The 20,893-nt window shown below is 39.0% G+C and overlaps 1 protein-coding gene across 1 annotated transcript in view; it reads right to left on the reverse strand.

The window, feature by feature from the left end:
* LOC126278931 (dynein axonemal heavy chain 1-like) overlaps positions 1 to 20,893 on the reverse strand; it is an 825,957-nt gene that overhangs the window by 461,420 nt on the left and 343,644 nt on the right. The window contains 2 exon segments of the mRNA XM_049979209.1: positions 4,014 to 4,085; positions 15,945 to 16,107. Coding sequence (XP_049835166.1) covers positions 4,014 to 4,085; positions 15,945 to 16,107 — 235 coding nt within the window.

Here is a 20,893-nt window from a genome sequence, read left to right on the forward strand (position 1 = left end):
TGAAGACGACACGTCTCCATTCGTCCCTCCATTGACGCCTGTCGCGACACCACTGGAGGCGGGCTGCACGATGTTGGGGCGTGAGCGGAAACGGCCTAACAGTGTGCGGGACCGTAGTCCAGCTTCATGGAGATGGTGGCGAATGGTCCTCGCCGATACCCCTGGAGCAACAGTGTCCCTAATTTGCTGGGAAGTGGCGGTGCGGTCCCCTACGGCACTGCGTAGGATCCTACGGTCTTGGCGTGCATCCGTGCGTCGCTGCGGTCCGGTCCCAGGTCGACGGGCACGTGCACCTTCCGCCGACCACTAGCGACAACATCGATGTACTGTGGAGACCTCACACTCCACGTGTTGAGCAATTCGGCGGTACGTTCACCCGGCCTTCCGCATGCCCACTATACGCCCTCGCTCAAAGTCCGTCAACTGCACATACGGTTCACGTCCACGCTGTCGCGGCATGCTACCAGTGTTAAAGACTGCGATGGAGCTCCATATGCCACGGCAAACTGGCTGACACTGACGGCGGCGGTGCACAAATGCTGCGCAGCTAGCGCCATTCGACGGCCAACACCGCGGTTCCTGGTGTGTTCGCTGTGCCGTGCGTGTGATCATTGCTTGTACAGCCCTCTCGCAGTGTCCGGAGCAAGTATGGTGGGTCTGACACACCGGTGTCAATGTGTTCTTTTTTCCATTTCCGGGAGTGTAGATTAAGGCAAGGCAAACCTACATCTCTAGCATTTGTAGACTTAGAGAAAGCTTTTGACAATGTTGACTGGAATACTCTCTTTCAAATGCTGAAGGTGGCAGGTCTAAAATACACGGAGCAAAAGGCTATTTACAATTTGTACAGAAACCAGATGCCAGTTACAAGAGTCGAGGCGCATGAAAGGAAAGCAGCAGTTGGAAAGGGAGTGAGACAGGGCTGTAGACTATCCCCGACGTTATTCCATCTGTATATTGAGCAAGCAGTAAAGGAAACACAAGAAAAATTCAGAGTAGGGATTAAAATCCATTGAGAAGAAATAAAAACTTTGAAGTTGGCCGATGATGTTGTAATTCTGTCAGAGAGAGCACAGGACCTGAAAGAGCAGCTGAACAGTATGGACAGTGTCTTGAAAGGAGGATATAAGATGAACATCAACGAAAGCAAAATGAGGATAATGGAATTTAGTCAAATTAAATTGAGGGATGTTGAGGGAATTAGATTAGGAAATGAGACACTTAAAGTAGTAAAGGAGTTTTGCTATTTGGGAGTAAAATAACTGATGATGGTCGAAGTAGAGAGGATATAAAATGTAGAGGAAAATGTTTCTGAAGAAGAGAAATTTGTTAACATCGAGTATAGATTTAAGTGTCAGGAAGTCATTTCTGAAAGTATTTGTATGGAGTGTAGCCACGTATGGAAGTGAAACATGGATGATAAATAGTTTGGACAAGAAGAGAATAGAAGCTTTCGAAATGTGGTGCTACAGAAGAATGCTGAAGATTAGATGGGTAGATCACATAACTAATAAGGACGTATTGAATAGAATTGGGGAGAAGAGAAATTTGTGGAGCTCTCACACCAGGCTCAGTTGTTATAAGAAACTAGAAGCTACACATATGGCACTAAGATAAAACACATTTCCTCCTGGCCCTAATTTATATGACACTGATGCAGGTGTGCTACGACTTCTGTAAATGGATTTATATCCTTATTGTCTCTTAGAAAACCATATCAGATGTTTGAAGACACTCATTTTTTAGTGGACAGGTTTTGTTGAAACAAGCAGAATGAGTACTCCACGTTGCTGTGTTTATGACTCAACAGGCAACTCCGGACACCTATTCTTTCAATTTCTGCACTTTTCTCAGATTTCACTGCAAAAAATTTCAATCTCATGATTAACTAGCTTTATAGCACTGCACTCATCTTTCCAAGAGCTTCTAAATACCATTACAAGTATATCATTCCATTTTTTTGTTGCATTATCTCACTTGATACAAGAGTTTAAGGAGCATTAAACATGATACAAAATTATGTGCCTCTCTACATACCTTTACTTGTACAGTCCTGGTTGGAGATGGCATAGTACACATTTTTCTCATGAGGGATGTGTCACACAGCTCCTGCAAATTCAGACCTGCTTATAGCATTGCCCACTATTTTGTCTGTCCAGTGAATTTTTTTGCAACAGATATTTCACTCCTCCCCCCCCCCCTCCCCCCTCATTTATTTTATGATGGCGAGTTAAGTGAACAAATTGTGGCAGAAATTTTGCTTTCTGCTATAACAATTCTACAGAAACTGTTGTCATATTGAAAATAGCATACAAAGAAGACACAATGGAAAACTCAACTATAAGAGTGGTTTTATCCTTTCAAAATGGTAACATATTGACTGACAGCAAACCACTTCGAATATACACTAACTGTCTGAACAGAGGAAAATATTGGGAAAATTTGGAGACTTGAACTTAAAGACCAATAACAAGCCATCGAACATACTACAAACTTAACTAGATTGTTGTGGAGCTAGGTTCAGAAAATTTTAACAGGATTTTTGGCAACAAGAAAGGTAGCTGCCAAATTGATGCATTGGGGAGTTCTGATTCTACCAGAAAGAAGAGAGTAAAATGGAAGCATGTTACACTTTGAAGCAACTCCCCCAGACCATTTGCAAAACCATTACTGTCAACAAGTCATGAGGCAAAATTTATGATCTTCCAAGACCATTATGCTCCAGACTGGATCACAATGGTTTCAGTATAAAAATATTAGTCACTGTTGTTACTAAGGCATGCCTGATATGAAGTTCTGCAAAGTCTTTTCCAATTTTTTGTTGCACAGAGATACAGTTGGTTTACCCTTGTTGACTACTTTGAAAATCTTGTAGGATAATCTATGGGGATCCATTCTGTACAGGTTGCTACTGAAAACTAGTCATCATCTTCATTGATGAGGTTGTTCCTGGTGTTGGTAAAGTTCATGTCTCTGGTAGGACCGTTGGTTTTTCGCAGGAATTTCATTTTTTGTAACTAAGGATTCTTATTGGGGTCTACTTGCTTAGTGGTAGGTAGTCTGCTGCACAGAGGGCTGATGATCTGATTACTGTATTATAGTGTCTTGATTTGGTATTCAATGGTACATATATTGAGATGTACATTTTTCTGCAGGCACAAAATGCCTTATCTAGTTTGATTTTCATTCGTTCACCAGGTACACTTTATTGATACCAGCTGAGATCCATTCTCCAACATACTTTACCGTTTTGGGCCTCCTAACGCAGAATTATGATGTAGATTCAAACAACAGAGGAATTACCAAAATTCCTCAGTTGTTTGTCATTCCAACACATCCCTACAAACATAAGGCCTTACTTAATAGATCACTTATTTCTTCTCAGTAGCAGCACTTTTAGAGCCCATGAAATACATCACTATTTTTAGAAAATGTGAAATACGTGAATTGAAATAATATAGTTTAAAATTTGCTGTTGCAAGCTAAAAACAGTTTATTTACTACAGTATCACTTTTCTGTACTTAACATAAAAGTGTGTGTGTGTGTGTGTGTGTGTGTGTGTATGTGTGTGTGAGCACGCGCACGCACACACACATATATCCATGTTTGTGCACTTATTCACATACAATATTTATAAAACAGTGATTTATTCCACAAGCTGTAAAGATGTTTATATGGAGAAATAAGTAAATAATAAAGAGTATAAGTACATAACAAAACTTCGGGTACATAACAAAACTTCTAAAACTGTGTTAATGTGGAGTAATGAAAGTGTAGTTTTAACAAGTGAACATTAACAGAACATATGGGGTTCACGAACAGCATGTCTAGTTCCTATTTTTATTACCAAATAATTTTTTAATGAAGCCATCCATGGGTTTCCTTTCACCACTTTCACAAAACTGACACAAAATGGAGGCTTCAGAAAGTATGCTACACCGGAAGAAAATATAACAGTTGGTTGCTTTCTTACCTGGAACAACTTCCATTTGTAGGACAAGACAAGACTTGCAAATGGCCTTTTCCATTTCTCCATAATCAATAGCTTGTTCTACCATTCGTGGGAACAAGTCTGAGACTATTCCTAAAAGACAGTTAATTAAAAATGTTCTCAGACATGTACTGAAAGTATGAGACCTAATACTGCATCAAAATACTGCATTTCTTGCTTGACATATATTTTTACACAAACAATACAAAAACTTTTAACCTATGAACTATTACAATTTTCTAAAAGTTGGATATATCTAAAGCAAATAGTACATAAATATATGTTTAAACCCTTTGCCTGCTGCAGATGAACTTGCTACATGGCATGTCGAGCACAAAGTAATTACCTGATCTGTCGTGACTAACTGCTCAGAATGGGTTGTGTTTCAACTGCAAAAAGGTGCACACTTTTCCAATGAGCTTGCCTTCTCCTGTGCTTGTTACATTGCCCAACAAATTTTTAATGTTTCCTTCACTTTATGAGCATAATCTTATTATTTTTGTGTTGAGAAAATGGAAAGTCAAAAAGAAAAATATTTGTTATTTTTAGTTCCTATGATATTTTATTATAATGGTTTAAGAGAGAATGATATGTTTTAATTACATATCCCAACAAAATTGGAAGACCATTTCGCTTTTTTAAATAGCAGCGGCTGTTAGTTGCCGGAGGCCAAATAAATAAATTTAAAAAAATCCTCACCCTTCGACAGCTGACAAGCAAGTCAGTAGAAAACGCAGCTACAGTCAACAGTTGCTCTCCTTTAGCTAGTCTGTGCTGTCGTGTAGAACAATGTCTTCACTCTTTTATTGGTATTGTTTTGACTCTGCAGTAACTCTTCGAGGTTTGAAGTACAGAAAACTAAGAGGTTATGGATTCAGCCCATGACGGGCTCGGTGGCCGTGCGGTTCTAGGCGCTTCAGTCCGGAACCGCGTGACTACTACGCTCGCAGGTTCGAATCCTGCCTCGGGCATGGATGTGTGTGATGTGCTTAGGTCAGTTAGGTTTAAGTAGTTCTACGTTCTAGGGGACTGATGACCTCAGATGTTAAGTCCCATAGTGCTCAGAGCCATTTTGGATTCAGCCCATAAATAGCGACAGACATTTAGGAGAGTTTTTTTTCTTTACATGAAGACCTTAAAAACTATCCTGAAAAATTTTATTCATATTACAGAATGAATCATAATACATTTCAGTATGTGCTGCAGAACATTCAAGACAAAATTTCGAAACAAAACACAAATTTTCGCAGAAGTATAACAGCAGAAGAAACCTTGTGTATAACAATAAGGTAAGATTCATTAGTACAAACTTTTTGGTTTTCAGTAGAATTTTGTGCAGCATTCACTACCTCCAATTAATTGTAGTCAGGCTTTTGTATTTTAAATTTCAGGAACGCTTACCTCTGAGGGGAAGAGAGTTTATGGGACTCCTGTGAATCATTAGTTAGTAATTAGCTTCGACATTTTGGGTAATGTCTTGCTGTGCCTTGAACAAAGAATCGCAGAAATACTCCTTCAGAATTTTCCAACTTTTTCCTTCATGACGCAGCGCTTGGCAGTGGTGATGGTTCATCATGTGGCGCCACTGATGACCTCACAGAATTCTTTTCATTAGCTTGTAAGATAGGCAGATTGACAGGCTAAGAGTTTTGAGATAATGCCCTTTGACTCAGTGGTCCTATTTCCACTGATAAGGAACGTGCATAGGTCTTGGAACTTAGGAAAATCATGTGACAGAACAAAGCCCGAGTGGAAATGCATTTTAATATACTATTCCCTGGATCACATGAGATTTTGACAAGTTATACAAGTTATTTTCTGTACCTGTCTCTCAGGTCTTTGCATTTCGATTTCATTATTTTAATTGAAAGAATATAGTATGGCCATGTCTATTTATTTATTGTTGTATAACTATGAAATAACATGGACTAAGTAAGTATCTACTGTGCAAACAAAACTGTAAAAACTTCGTCCAACACCACACGTGAGTAACACATTTTACGATTTTTTTCTCAAATATCTGTCCACTGGCATCTCCTTTCATGCACTAGCGTCGTCATTCCGATTAGGAGTGTCCTCCGTATCAGTGGTGGTGAAAGACGTTTGTATGGCCATATGGGAGTCACTTTCTCCCATTCATTTACCAACACCAACTGTTTCTCGATTTAAAGAAATTGCCAGTGAAATGCATACGAGATGGGGATTTCCAAACTGTGTTGGATGTATAGATGGGAAGTACATACGTGTCCAATGTCCTAAACTTTCTGGCAGCATGTTTTAAAATTACAAACAGAATTATTTGATTGTACTCCAAGCAGTTGCTGATGCAAATTACAAATTTATAGCTGTAGATGTTGGTGCCTACGGTAAACAGTCTGATGAAGGCGTGTTTAAAGAAAGTATGTTATATAAGAAACTTACAAATGGGGAGCTGTTATTACCGCCACCAACAAGACTTGAAGGAATGTGTCAGGGACTACCGTACGTCATTTTGGGAGATGAAGCTTACCCCTTATTAGAGAATTTGATGAGACCTTTTCCTCGCATAAATTTGGACAATAAGAAGATTCTATACAATGATATGCATTCCAGAGCAAGAAAAATTGTTGAATGTGCATTTGGTATAATGACCAATAAATGGAGACTACTGATGAAGGAAATTGAAACATCCATTGACTTAGCTGATCACATATTCAAGTGCATTTGTCTACTTCCTAATATTGTCATTGAAAGAGAAGGATGCAATGTTGCAGGTGAAAAGTTTTGTAACAATGCTGATATGCAGACAGCTGGTGCCACGTTCAACAGAAATTCCACATTACGTTCGAAAACTGTCAGGAACACTTTTATTGAATATTTCGTTAAAAATGCAACTTAAAATAATTCAAAAACCTTTCAAAAATAAATTTTGGAATTGAAAGTACTTAGCTATTTACTGTATTTTTGGGTATCTCATTTCACTGTAAATAAAGCAAATAAAACTATAAAGGAAAATAATTTATATTTGTGTGTACAATCTGAAACACACTCCTTGGTTACTTCGTTCCATAATCTGGAAACTGCATAATTACTGTCATACTAGCCGAATTTCTGATACCAAATTGATGGACACAAGTTAAGTCATGTATATGTTATTCTGCATTCATTAAAGTAAGAACGTCGCAAAAAGATATCACAGACAACAGCTTATAGTAACGTGCCACAGCATGACTTTACAATTCATTGTCATCTGGTAGGGACACATTTCCGTCCCTCAGTGACACTCATATCTGCCTCCGTTTACAAGTAAATGTGAACTATTCAGTGGTGGCAATGCCGCGATCGCTGACAAGCTATTGTTGTAAATGCATGTAAATACGGTAGATTAAATAAATGAAATAAAAGTAATTTCGCATGTATCATTATAATAAATGTAATTTTTCCTCACTGATTTTGAAATGTGAGGTAACACCTTAAAATAAAAGATGTGTGCAGTCACACTTGTGATGAAATCAGAAGGGAGACGTGTGATGCGTGTACTGCAGAAGCTGTAGTGCTGCTCCACAGGCTCGCGCCTGCGGTCGGCTCGCGCCGGCAATATTAAACACTCGGGATGTCGCCGGCTCGGCTCCAGGAGGCTCACGCCGTGTTGGCGCAGCCCGGCCGCCAGTGTGAACGCCGCAGTTCAAAAGCATGTGTCTGATATCAAAGCGGACAGCGGCCCGGCCAGGCTCGGCTCAGCCCGGCCGGCAATGTGAACGCTGCCTAAGGGTTCTAAATTGATGGCAAAATACTTGGCAGTTGTTTGGGCCTGAAGAAAATCATGTAGTGGCTTTATGAAATCACTGTCATTTGGTTTGTCTCTACTGAGTGAGTTCCAAAGCATCCTTACACAAAGACCATCAGTAATCCTCAAGCAATGCTTCATTGAAATAGCCCTGATACCTCTGCAATGGAACAAAGACACCATATGCACCCTTTCTCCATGCTCATTGCTGCACAACTAGAAGAGAAAATGTCTCGGTGTGAGTGTAAAAAACAGATTTTAAAGGATATGTTGCATTCATATCGATGGTACTTTTGCAGGAGTACTGGCAAGAAATGACTGTAGTTTTCATCTCTTTGGTTGCCTAAAAATTCGTGAATGTTTCCCAAGTTTGCTTTTCTGTCCCATCCAAAATCTGGTACAATGCAGGACCTATACAAATTGTCAAATTTGTGGCCCAACGAAAGTACCTTCCTCAACTGCTGTATCAATTAATGTAAGAAAAGTCTCTCTTTAAATACTTAAAGGCTTGCCCTTCTCCATTCGGCAACAACACTTCTCTTGCCAGTGTTAAAATTTTTTGAATGCCAGTCCGCCGAAATATAATTTGATTTCCTATCACTACTGTTCCACATAAATTCTAAAGAGTTGGCATTTAATTCACACCAAATTTTCCCCTTGAGTTGAGCATATTTGATCAAATCGAAAAGGACTGCCATATTGGTGTAAGTGTACATCTTGTAAACTGCATGGCCAACAGGAATAGAAGGTAGACATTTGCCACTGTGACATAATACAGCTTCCAAGCTGTAGTCTTCACCATAGAAGTTCTTCTTTTTCCTTCAATAAATCAGGGTCTTGCATGACGTCACTCAGTTCTGTTCGACTTAGTCCATGGGGTTTGTCTCTCTCTCTCTCTCTCTCTCTCTCTCTCTCTCTCTCTCTCTCTCTCTTTTCCTTTCAAATAAGACTTATGGGCTGTGGAAGGCTTGCTGGGTTTTTCTTCTTTCACTCTTCCAACACATTTTCCACTTCAAGCTCATAAGTTTGTGGTAGAAAGGAAATTTTAAACTATCTGAATGTGAAATAGGTCGAATAGTAGATGGACAATTAAGAAATAGAACTGTTTCTCCTTCCTTCAGTGACAAATTTACCACATCTGTGGTGCCAAGCACAAATAGCAGTTACCTGCATGATTTGTAGGCTCCTGACAAATCATATGCACAAGATTCTCATATTTTAACCGAACAAGAGTTGCAACACATACGAAGTGCCCATGATTTATCCTAGTCCCCTACATTCACAACAAAATAATACTGATAAGCTGTCTTCACCACAGGTGTCTGAAGGCATTTCCGTAAAAAAATGTTATTTCACCACCTATACAACAAAAATTATTCAATGAATTTACATCGTTTTTTGGCTTACAAATTATAGAGTGCAGCAATCAGTTATTACGCAAATCCAGATTTCAGCTAGTAGCTAGCCATTCTCAATGCACTATTTTTTATTCTCAATGCAAGTAAGTCACTGTTGTTTGAGTGTCAATCACAGTTTTTTGAAGTATTCATATTTGTATCTGTTAATTAAATTTCTTGTGACTATACATCTACACATCATCACACACTTCTTCATAGAATACAATTTACTTAAAAAGCAACTGGAAAGTGCAACATAGAAAACGTAACAGGAATGTATTCTTTTACTGGCTGTTTTCAGTTCTGTTTTATACATTTCTAAAAGTTCTCCAACCAGAGACAGATAAAACATTATTATTAGTATGTTTCATTCAGTTACACCGAGCAGAGAGTATGAGAAATTAAAATACACAGGTTTAAAATATCAAGTATGAACTCTTAACATTTCATAGTAGTATGCACTGACTCAGTAGCATGCGAGAGAGATCAATTGACTCACACGCAACTAACTGCATTTTATTCATTGTTTCACCAGTCACTCAGTCAGCACTTTCAATGAAAAGGCATTTCTATGGGATTGTATGTGTGTAGTTTGATTGGCAAGCAATGTATTACATAACTGAAATTGGATTTCTCCTTCTATCAGTTTCTCCTGTAGTTTTTCTCCCATTGCTATAAACATGCAAACAGTTTGAGGTTTTGAAGCCCGAGAAATGAGTTTGGGCAAGAACATACCAGTTTTTGACATAGCAATTATCTGTCCATCCCAAATAAGGAACTATCAGTGTCAATACAACACTGTTACTTTTTCCTATACACGGTGTAAATGATTACTGTTTACAATGTACCATGGTGTTATAGGGGAAGTAGAGACAATTTGGTGTAGGACACTTGTGATCTATGAATGCAAATTGGCCAACATAATCATTTAAGCTACAATGCCTGTGCACCATGCAAGATTAAAAATACTCTACCACACTTTCTACATCTACATCTATACTCTGCAAAATACTGTGAAGGAGATGGCAAAGGGTACGTCCTACTGTACTGGTTATTGGGATTCTTCCCGTTCCATTCACATAAGAAGAACAGGAAAAATGATTCGTACAATGCTTGTGTGTCTGCTATAATTAAACTAATCTTTTCCTAACAATCCCTATGGGAGTGATATATAGGGGGTTGTAGTATACCTCCAGTCATCATTTAAAGCCAGAATGCAAAGGTTCTCAGATACTGCTAGCAGTCACAAAATATGTTGATAACTAAGTTATTTATTTAGGAATGTGTTTTGAGGTGACACCTCATCATCAGATTATATTGGTTTTACAAAAGCATTTAACATATGTGTATATAGCTATTAAAGCTTCTTTACGTGACTGTTGGGGTCATCCTGCGGAGAGAGAGTAGTTCTTGAAAATTTGTAAGTGGGTTTCCTCAGGATAGTTTACACCTATATTCCACGGTTTGCCAGTTTCGTTTCTTCAGTATCTCTGTGACACTCTTCCACAGGCCAGACAAACCTGCAACCATTCGTGCTGCCTTTCTCTTTATATGTTCAATAACCCCTGTTAGTGCTATTTGGTATGGGTCCCACACAATTCAACAATATTCTATACAGGGTGACACAAATGATTTGTAAGCAGTCTCCTTTGTAGAATGTCTGCATTTCTACCAATAAAATGAATTCTGCCACCCGATTTACCCACAACTGAGCCTATGTGATCATGCTATTGCATTTATCTACAAAGTGTTACTCCCAGATATTTGTATGAGGTGACAGTGACTCACTTGTAGTCATAGGATACTCCTTTTTTTTAATTTTTGAAATGCACTCTTTTACATTTCTGAAGATTTAAAACAAGTTCCCAATCTTTGCACTACTTTGAAATCTTAAAGTCTGCCTGAATGTTTATGCAGCTTCTTTCACGGAGTACTCAATTATGCACACATCAAAAAAAAAAATTTGCATCATCTCAGTTCCAAGAGTTCTGGAAACTTTACAGAAAATTGGAATAGAGATCAACATAAACATCATTTCCACCCTTTTTATTGCTCATGAAAACCACACATTGCATGTTGTACCACCATACAGCGAGAACTTCAGAGGTGGTGGTCCAGATTGCTGTACACACTGGTACCTCTAATACCCAGTAACATGTCCTTTTGCACTGATGCATGCCTGTATTAGTCGTGGTATACTATCCACAAGTTTATCAAGGCATTGTTGGTCCAGATTGTCCCACTCTCAATGGCGATTCGGTGTAGATCCCTCAGAGTGGTTGGTGTGTCACATGGTCCATAAACCAGGTTGTATACGTGGACGAGGAAAACAATTCCTGGATATTTCCCAGATTTCCCGGTTAAAAGTACACTTTCTCACGGATGAAAATACACTTTTTCCATGTTAAGTAACAGTATACTTTTCCTCGGAATGGTAACACTTATCAATCCTTTCAATGGTTGTGGTTTTATACACCGCCACAGAAATTCCCGGCACCTTAGAAAACGAAACTCAGGGGAAAAAACACGTTTTGGAAAGATGTCTGATATGCAGCAACATGTACAATGCATATTTTTGTATTACAGAAGCATAAATTCGAATTCCACGAAACACTGCATGTTACTTGAAATCGAGACTGCGATGTGCTTTTGTAAGCCAGTCGTAGCTCATGTCAAGTGATCTCGCCAGCCAATGACAGCGGACATTCAGAGCATAGGACACATGATGTAGTCAGCCAATAGCAACATCACTGTTCAGTAGTGCAAACACACAAATAGGAAAAGGTAATGGTTTAAATTAATATACAAAGTGCTGCTACAAGAAAAGAAAAGCTTTTACATACAACATTGGTCTCTACGATTAATAAGCTGCAAGAGAAGCTAAGCTTTCACACATAATGTTGATCTATTTTGCAGGTGTTACACTTTAAGATATATCACAGTCTTCCTAAAGTCTTTGACACATTTTGCTGTTGGTTGATGCTTGTATGAGACTGTGTTTTGTTGTTGTATATGGTGCATTTAATTTGTAACTTTATTTTGGGTTTTTTTTCCCTCTAGTTCGTTTTTTATTGCTGCAATATTATTCTGCAGTAGCAAGAAACGGTAATATTCTTTGTTAGAGTATTAGTTCATAGCAGTCAAAGTTACAAAAATTTAACTAAAAACTAAAACGATGAAAAATTCCTGCTGGCTGCAGTGGTAGAGCGGTTGTAGGCACTTTAGTCCAGAACCGCGTAACTGCTACGGTCGCAGGTTCGAATCCTGCCTCAGGCATGGATGTGTGTGATGTCCTTAGGTTAGATAGGTTTAAGTAGTTCTAAGTTCTAGGGGACTGATGGCCTCAGGTGTTAAGTTCCTCAGCGCTCAGAGCCATTTGAACCATTTTTGAAAAATTCCCGGGTTTTTCCCACTTTTCGCCCAGATGAAAAAATTCTCAGGTTTTCCCCGGATCTCCCGGTTGTCCCAGGTCGTATACACCCTGATAAACGGCCATTTTCAAACTATCCCAGGCATGTTCAATAGGGTTCATGTCTGGAAAACATACTGGGCACTCTAGTCGAACGAGGTCATTATCCTGGAGGAAGTTATTCACAAGATGTGCACGATGAGGTAACTTGTCGTCCATGAAGACGAATGTCTTGCCAATATGCTGCCACCATGGTTGCACTATCAGTTGGAGGATGGCATTCGCGTATCATACAGCCGTTACAGCACCTTCCATGACTACCAGCAGTGTACATCAGCCCCACATGATGCCACCCCAAAACAGCAGAGAACCTCCACCTTGCTGCAGTCACTGGACAGTGTGTCTAAGGCGTTCAGTCCAGCTGGGTTGCCTCCAAACACATCTCCAATGATTGCCTGGTTGAAGGAATATGCGACATTCATCAGTAATGAGAATCTGATACCAATCCTGAGTGGTCCCTTTGGCATGTTGTTGGGCCCATCTGTACAGCGCTGCATGGTGTGGTTACAAAAATGGACCTTGCTATGGACATTGAGAGTGAAGTTGTGCATCGTGCACACTATTGTGCACAGACTGAGTCGTAATATAACGTCCTGTGTATGCTCGAAAAGCTTTTTCAACATGATGGCATTGCTGTCAGGGTTCCTCAGAGCCATAATCCGTACGTAGTGGTCATCCACTGCAGTAGTAGCTCTTGGGCAGCATGAGCGAGGCATGTAATCGACAGTTCCTGTCTCTCTGTATTTCCTCCATGTCCAAAGAACATTGCTTTGGTTCACTCAGAGACACCTGGACACAGAGCCCTTCCTGGCACAAAGTAACTGTGCAGACGCGGTCAAATCGCAGTACTGATCATCTAGGCATGGTTGAAATACAGACAACATGAGCTGTGTACCTCCTTCCTGGTGGAATGACTGGAACTGATTGGCTTCAGAACCCTTCCGTCTAATAGGTGCTGCTTATGCATGGTTGTTTACAACCTTGAGTGGGTTTAGTGACATCTCTGAACAGTCAAAGGGACTGTGTCTGTGATACAATATCCATAGTCAACATCTATCTTCAGGTGTTCAGGGAACCAGGCTGATGCAAAACTATTTTGATGTGTGTATATAACTGCATCATATGAGAGAAGTTTGAGGTTACTATTAATATTTTCCACAAGGTCATTAATATACAACATGAACAGTAAGGGTCCCAATACATTTCTCAGGGGCACACTCATCATTATTTGTACATCTGACAAAGACTCTCCATCCAAAATAACAACTTGCTGCATTGTCCCTACCAAAAAATCCTCAATCCAGTCAAAGATTTTACCTGATACCCCTATGATCGCACTTCTAGTAAGTGTAGATATGGTAGCCAAACAAATGCTTTTTGGAAATGAAATAAAGAAATACTGCATCTACCTAACTGCCTTCATTGAAAGCTTTTGATGCATAATGTGAGAGGAAGTGCAAGCTGGTTTTCATATGATCAAGGGTTTTGGAATACATGCTTGCCGATTTGAAGGAGGTCATTCTGTTTGATATATCTCCATTATATTTGAACTCAGAATATGCTCTGAGATTCTACAGGAAATCAGTGTCAAGGATATTGGACAGTAGTTTTGTGGATCATTTCTACTACCCTTCATCCAAACGATTGTGATTTGTACTTTCTTCCAATTACTGGGCTTGATTTTTGTTTGAGGAATCTTTGTTGGATTATAATTAAAATATGAGCTAACATGGCTGTAATTTTAGTATAGAATCTGATAGTGATTGAGTCGGTCACTGGAGATTTGTTCAATGTGAAAAATTTCACAACTAACTCTTAATCCACTCATGTTTTCAATGGTTTGATGATTACATCAGGGCAATTCTCTTGGGTTCTCCATTGTCAGGATGCATTTGAAAACTAAGCTGATCATTTCAGTTTGTGCTACCCTCAATTTCAGTTTGTCCCATCTGCGAGTGACTAGACATTAACTTTGTTCCCACTAGCAGCCTTTACGTTATGACCAGAATTTCTTTGCATTCTGTGACACAACAATGGCTCAGTTGGTCTTAACTGTTTGAATATCATCTCATTGTCTCGCCAAAATTGTCCTTGAATATTAAACACAACTTGCTTTTGCACCTGCAAATTACAAAATTGACTTTTGTGTATATTTTACATAAAAGTTTGTGAATTTTAACAGCATAAAATTAACAAATAAGCCTTTTGTTTCTCTGGCCTTCTTAATATGAGACTACTGCACTTGTACAAGTTTAGAGCAAAATTAGTTTCTGCATAATGTTTACAAGTGTCTGTTTATATGACTTGCAAGCACAGTAGCTTAGGTAGCTTTTGTTGTCCAATCTGAGCTTATTTCCTGGCTTTATAGACCAAGTGTCACATATCAAATTGTTTGTTTTGATTTCCCCTAAACCAATGTGATACATTGTAAACCTGTATTATTACTCATCACCTGTATAGAGAGTAAAACCTAAGATGTAACAAACTGAAGTCACTGAGCAGGTAAGTTTTACACAAGTTCAGTTTTCATGGAAGTGAAGCATTCTCAAAAGAAATGCAAAATGCTTTATGAACCTAACTGTGTTGAAAAGTGAGTCTTCAAACATACCTCTCTGGATGAATGATTGCTTATTTTCACAAGGACAAAAAGCAACAAAGGCATAATGTTAATCACATACTGCATCTTTCAGCTTTGGCAGCAGGTAATGTATTGAGCATTGTAAATATACCTTTGTATATGAATAAAATCATTTGGATTCATGTATAAGACATATCTTGAGTTACTGTTTTATAAGTACCACAATACATAACAGAATCTTTGATTCAGTACTTTGTTGACAAGTAACAAATCCAAGTCAAATGTACAAATAAATGGGTTAAGCTTCCTGTCACTCCCACTATCTCTAAGTTGTCTCGCTCTGTGCAGTTAGGGAGCAAACTTCACCTACCTAGGACACTTTACAGAGGCAACTATACTTTAATGCCTTTACAGAAGGATATTCAAAAACAAAAAGAAGTTAAAATCAACAAGCAGTCACAACAGCAAGTTCACAAAAATATTCCAACTCAGCAACCTTACTCTGAACAGCTGCTGGGAAATTAAGGAAGAAATTTGAATTTTAATGTTAACTCATCCCTAGCACTCAAGAGTCAACCATTTAACACAAATAAACACACCACTGTCACTGAGTGAAAGCCAAGTTGCCTCTATTAAAGATGTCCGCAGTGCCTGATGAAAGGTATAACACTGCATATTAATAGTTCCACAGCAGTTAAATGGCAAAGGAAAATCAATATAAGAGGATAGAAAATAACAGTACCATTAAAAAGTTTCAGGTCATCTCTTAAAAATTTTGGCACATTAACGTCTCTCAAAGATCTCAGCACTATTTGCCTTTCATCCATATCAGGCATTTCACGTTTCAGATTACCAGCAACTGCAATAACTGTTTTCACAGCTCTCATTCCAAAATCATAGTGATCCTGAAAATTGTGTATTTATTATCATAGCATATGAGCATCATCGTAAGTACATTAAAATACAGATTAAGTTTGATATTTTATTATGCTATTAATTAATATGCAGCAAAAGATCTTTCTAAGATAAAGGGTAAAGTTTCAAGCCTTTTGTAAGCCTGAACTATTATTCCCATAGCTGTGTGTTCCTTGGATGTTACATAAAAGACAGATTGTTGCTCACCATATAGAGTCTGGCCTCAGTGGCAAGCGATGGTGGTCATGTATGGTTGACGTGTGTGTGTGTGTGTGTGTGTGTGTGAGAGAGAGAGAGAGAGAGAGAGAGAGAGAGAGAGAGAGAGTTTTCTGCTTTAGAAGAAGACTCTTCAGTTGAAAGCCCAAATGTATAGAAGTCTTTTTGTTGTGCCTGTCTGTGACTTGTCTTCCCTATATGGTCAGTAGCAATCTATCCTTTCCATAATATTGTCATTATACCATTGTGGATCTTCCATTGTTTGGCTGTGACAAGGACATGTTTGGCCCTTTATCAGTATACTTGTGTTGGGGGGCAGGGGGGGGGGGGGGGGGGTGGCACACACAATTTCTGTATAATTTTAAAAATAATAAGTTACATAGGTCAAAAACAAGAGCAGGCAATACATCCAGTCTGTGTCAAACATATTTATTGTTCCCCACTCCAAATCTAGTTTTGTTCGTGTCATACCATTTGTTAATACGACCATCTCTTTTCTATTGTGAGGTCAGTACCCATGCAAAGGGGATGCCTTTAATACCAACTGTTTCTGTTCATGCTAAATTTGGTGACCTACAAAGTTAAAGGTCTTTGTGATTTTTACCAAGTTGCAGATAGCACCTTTACTTGAGTTGCACCTTGGTCCCATCTGACACAGCAGCAGACTCCTGTGACCGTCTCAGTAAGAAGGACATCATACGAATGGTGACACAGGAAATTAAACAGATGTATTCAGTACACTGACACAGCAGAAGTCACCAGCTGGGCTTCTGAAAGGAAAGCTACTGTGTCATCACAACAGCACCACAGCTATGAAGTTGCCGATGCGACAGGAAAGCTGGGCAATGTTGTCACGGTTGCTCAATGCTCATACTTCATGCTGCAATCTTGTTGTGACTGCTACCATCCTAGAAACAACAGTGGACCTGTATTGCATTTATAACACCAATTCTATATAAGGGTCATGGAATCATCACCAGGAGCCATTTAGGATGGGAGGTCTGCACTAGTCTACGATTTGTGACAGGTCAGCCATCTACCACTGACAGATTCTGCCTCCACCCTCTGTGGACCTCCTGCTAGCACTAAGTGTAAATGCTGCTGGCTTGGTGCCTACCAATCAGAGGGCCCACCTGCTGGCTAACTTCCAACTCTGTCGACTGCCGGTTCCAGAGGTCCACAGTTTGTACCAAGGACACCTAGCTGTTCCTTTCCACACTGCCGGTGCAAGCAGACACTGTTCGTGTTCATCACTGTCCTTGTGGGAAAACACAAACCCTATCTGTCACCGTTTATGATTGCAAATGCAACCATAGTTTAATCGCCATCAATCATGTTGGGAACTGATGTTTTATTCTGCATACTCCGGTGTGCCTCCTACTGAGCAGTCACAGCTGCCCGTGCTGCCTGTGTGCTCACCACCCAGGGTCTGAGTCAGCTCCAAGGCCACCATGTTGACTGCATCACTTTGCCAATCCCTGCACACTATCTGTGACAATAGCCTGTTGCTTAGTTAGGCACATTTCACAATCCAACAGCCCATGCTGTGCCATGAGGGTGGGGGGTGGGGGGTGGGGTGGAGGGGGGGGGGGGGCGTTGGTCACCTATTATCATCACAATAGCTATTGTACTTTCTTATGTATAACAAACCAAGTATTATGAAGTAACTGGATGGATAAAAAACTATTCACCAAGCAGCAGCAGAACACACACGGAAAAAAAGGTTCTAGGTATGCAAGCATTTGGAGCCGGTGGCTCTTTCTCCCGTCAGAAGGGTTGAAGGGTAAGGAAGAGTGTTGAAGGAAAAGGACTGGAGAGGTTGAGGAAAGGGGCAGAGATTGAAAAAGTCAACCAAAAAAATTTATGAGATGGATCAGTAAAGTTTGTGCTTCTTTTTCAGACACAAAATATGAGGTTCGTGTTTTTCTGTATTTATGCAGTGAATTAGTACACTGCTGAAGTACTGTGTTTGTCCATTATGTAATAATAATTTTACATGATTCTGCATAATAATGTCATCTACAAAAATTAGTTACACTATAAATGTCATGACAAATATAAAACACAAACTTGTTTTTATTTCTTTTTCTAAGACTGATGTATTGTCGCTCATAAAAAAAAAAAGCTACTTATATATGATTACTTTACAAATTTAACTGCTCTAAAGCTTGTGATGTGACATACTTTGCAAATTATTTAATTTTTTGCAAATATATAAATATCTTTTCTTTTTATTACATTCTAAGAATTCTGATTCATGAAACAAAATAGTTTCATTTAAATTTGTCTCTATTATTAAAAGCAGAAACCATTCTCTCTGTTAATTTGACTAATAGAACCTTCTAGATGTTTCAGGGAACAATATTGTTTTATATATACCACGAAATTCACACCAAAGGCTCACTTTCCCACAGTCTCTTCAGTTCTTTACTTCAGTGCAGTCACTTCTTGTAAGCTCCTGGACTTCCAGTTCCTTACTTCAGTGCAGTCAATACTTGTAAGCTCCTAGACTTCTAATGTATTATGCATTTAGTCTTTGCTTATACATCAAGATAAAGTTCATATGAAAATGTTACTAGCTTGTGTTAAAAACTATTAAACTGCAATTTCTCGTGGAAAGTTTGTGATGAGTGAATATAAAAATAAGGAACATTAATATTTAAAACAATGTATTATGCTTCAGTTGTATCATACTAAAAAACCTACATGACTTACATTTTTGTCAAGATTTGCAATGGATGCAATCCATTTTTTTGATGACACATACCAGAAATGAGTTTGTGAGGTCATTTGTTGCTTTCTAAGTGGAGAAGCCTTTTGTTGCTATTACTGTTCAATAATTTTTTTATTATTGCCTGGTGATTCTGTTTTCTGCTCCCATGATCAGAGTCCAGAGAATTAAATGTGTTTCTTCCGAATCATACTTATTACCAATTCCTTTTCCTTGTTGACTATTACAGTAAAAGCTAGTTACTAGAGTTAATTTTCTTTCTAATTTCTCTTTATACACGTTCTGATTATTTTTCTTTCTATCTCCAATGTTCTGTCTATTTCTGCAATGTTAAGATGTTTTGAAAAATAGTTTCACTCATGTATGTTATTTCCGGTTGCATAACTATTTTGCAGTGGTGTCAGATGTATTTGTACCATAGATGATTGGACTGAGGATGATGTCACCAGCTTCAGCTTGCAGCATTACAAACACAGTGCGGCATGCAGACCAATTGTTTTTTCCTCTCCTGTTTTCGGTACAAGGGGAATGGTTAGGTAAGAAGACTGTCTTATGAACTTGACGGAGTTTTTAAAGCCAGAAGAATCTGGTGATAGCTCACAGTTCCATAGAAACACTGGTGTAGATTACACTGTCATGCATCCAGTGAAGTGCACACAGAGCAACCTGTTGGGCCAGAGCATCACATGCACAGTCAGCACTAGTTAAGTGTCACACATGCCAACACTTGGTCATTTTGTTAAACAGTGTACTGAGTCACGATGACTTACGATTAGATGCAAGAATTAGTAGTAGTGTGTCAGTGTTACAGTTGCTTATGTTATTACTGTTGTTGTTGTTTCTGTACTTTTTGTGTGGGCAGAGGTTCCACAATGTCTGAGTCTGATACACAGGGTTTTTCTGCGCAAGAAGTGATCGAATATTTGGTAGGTCATCTAGTTCAGTTAAAAGCAGACAACACGGAAATGCATAGGCAGCAAGTTGTTATACGAGAAGATATAGACTTGTCCAGTTTGACCGTCCTTCATTAGATTCAGCTGCCGCCAGTTTGGTTAACCCCTTTTTGCACAAGACAATGGAGGATCTGTAGGCATTTATAGATGACCTTGTAGGCTGGGATATGGACAATGAGCAGTTGCTACATATAAGGAAACTGGCTTAATATGAGGAGCAAGGACATATGTATCACAAAAACTTAAGAAATGCATTTACATTTGAGTACATTTATTGCGGTCTTGGAAAGCACTATAAGAAGCAAACAGTTTTAGATTCTGTTGTGAATAGTTGAGAGGAGTGTTGTATAAGCAAAGTGAATCATTGGTAATTTTGTTGAAGAGTAAGAAAGATTAATGGTTATACAAGTTGACAGGGAATGTGGAAATAAACAAATTTATTCTCCAGAAAGTGGAGCATAGGATATTAGAAGCTTTCCTAAATGGTCTGCCATCAAGGAAAGTACATAGATTAAACCTGAAGGACCTGGCTGCCACCATCATATTAGTCACAGTGCTGGAAGAGATAGACATATTGACAAGAGAACAGATGTGCAGATCTGAGTCACCAGCAAGTGCCACTATAGAGGTTGCCAAGGGTGTCCAAACCACAGATAACTGGAATTGGTAATTCCAGACCTTTTACCCGGACACCAATAGGAACCACTTCGTTCTAACTGTTATTGACCATTTCTTGCAATATGTTGCAATGATCATCTTTCTGAATCAACAGGCAAACACTGTAGCACTAAATAAATTGTTGCTGAAGTTTGGTGTCCTTGATGCAATGGTCATGGACTGAGGCACCAACTTCATGTCAGGGCTGATAAAGCAGTT

This window comes from Schistocerca gregaria, chromosome 6 (assembly GCF_023897955.1).
Source record: "Schistocerca gregaria isolate iqSchGreg1 chromosome 6, iqSchGreg1.2, whole genome shotgun sequence".
Classification (NCBI taxonomy): Eukaryota; Metazoa; Arthropoda; class Insecta; order Orthoptera; family Acrididae; genus Schistocerca; species Schistocerca gregaria.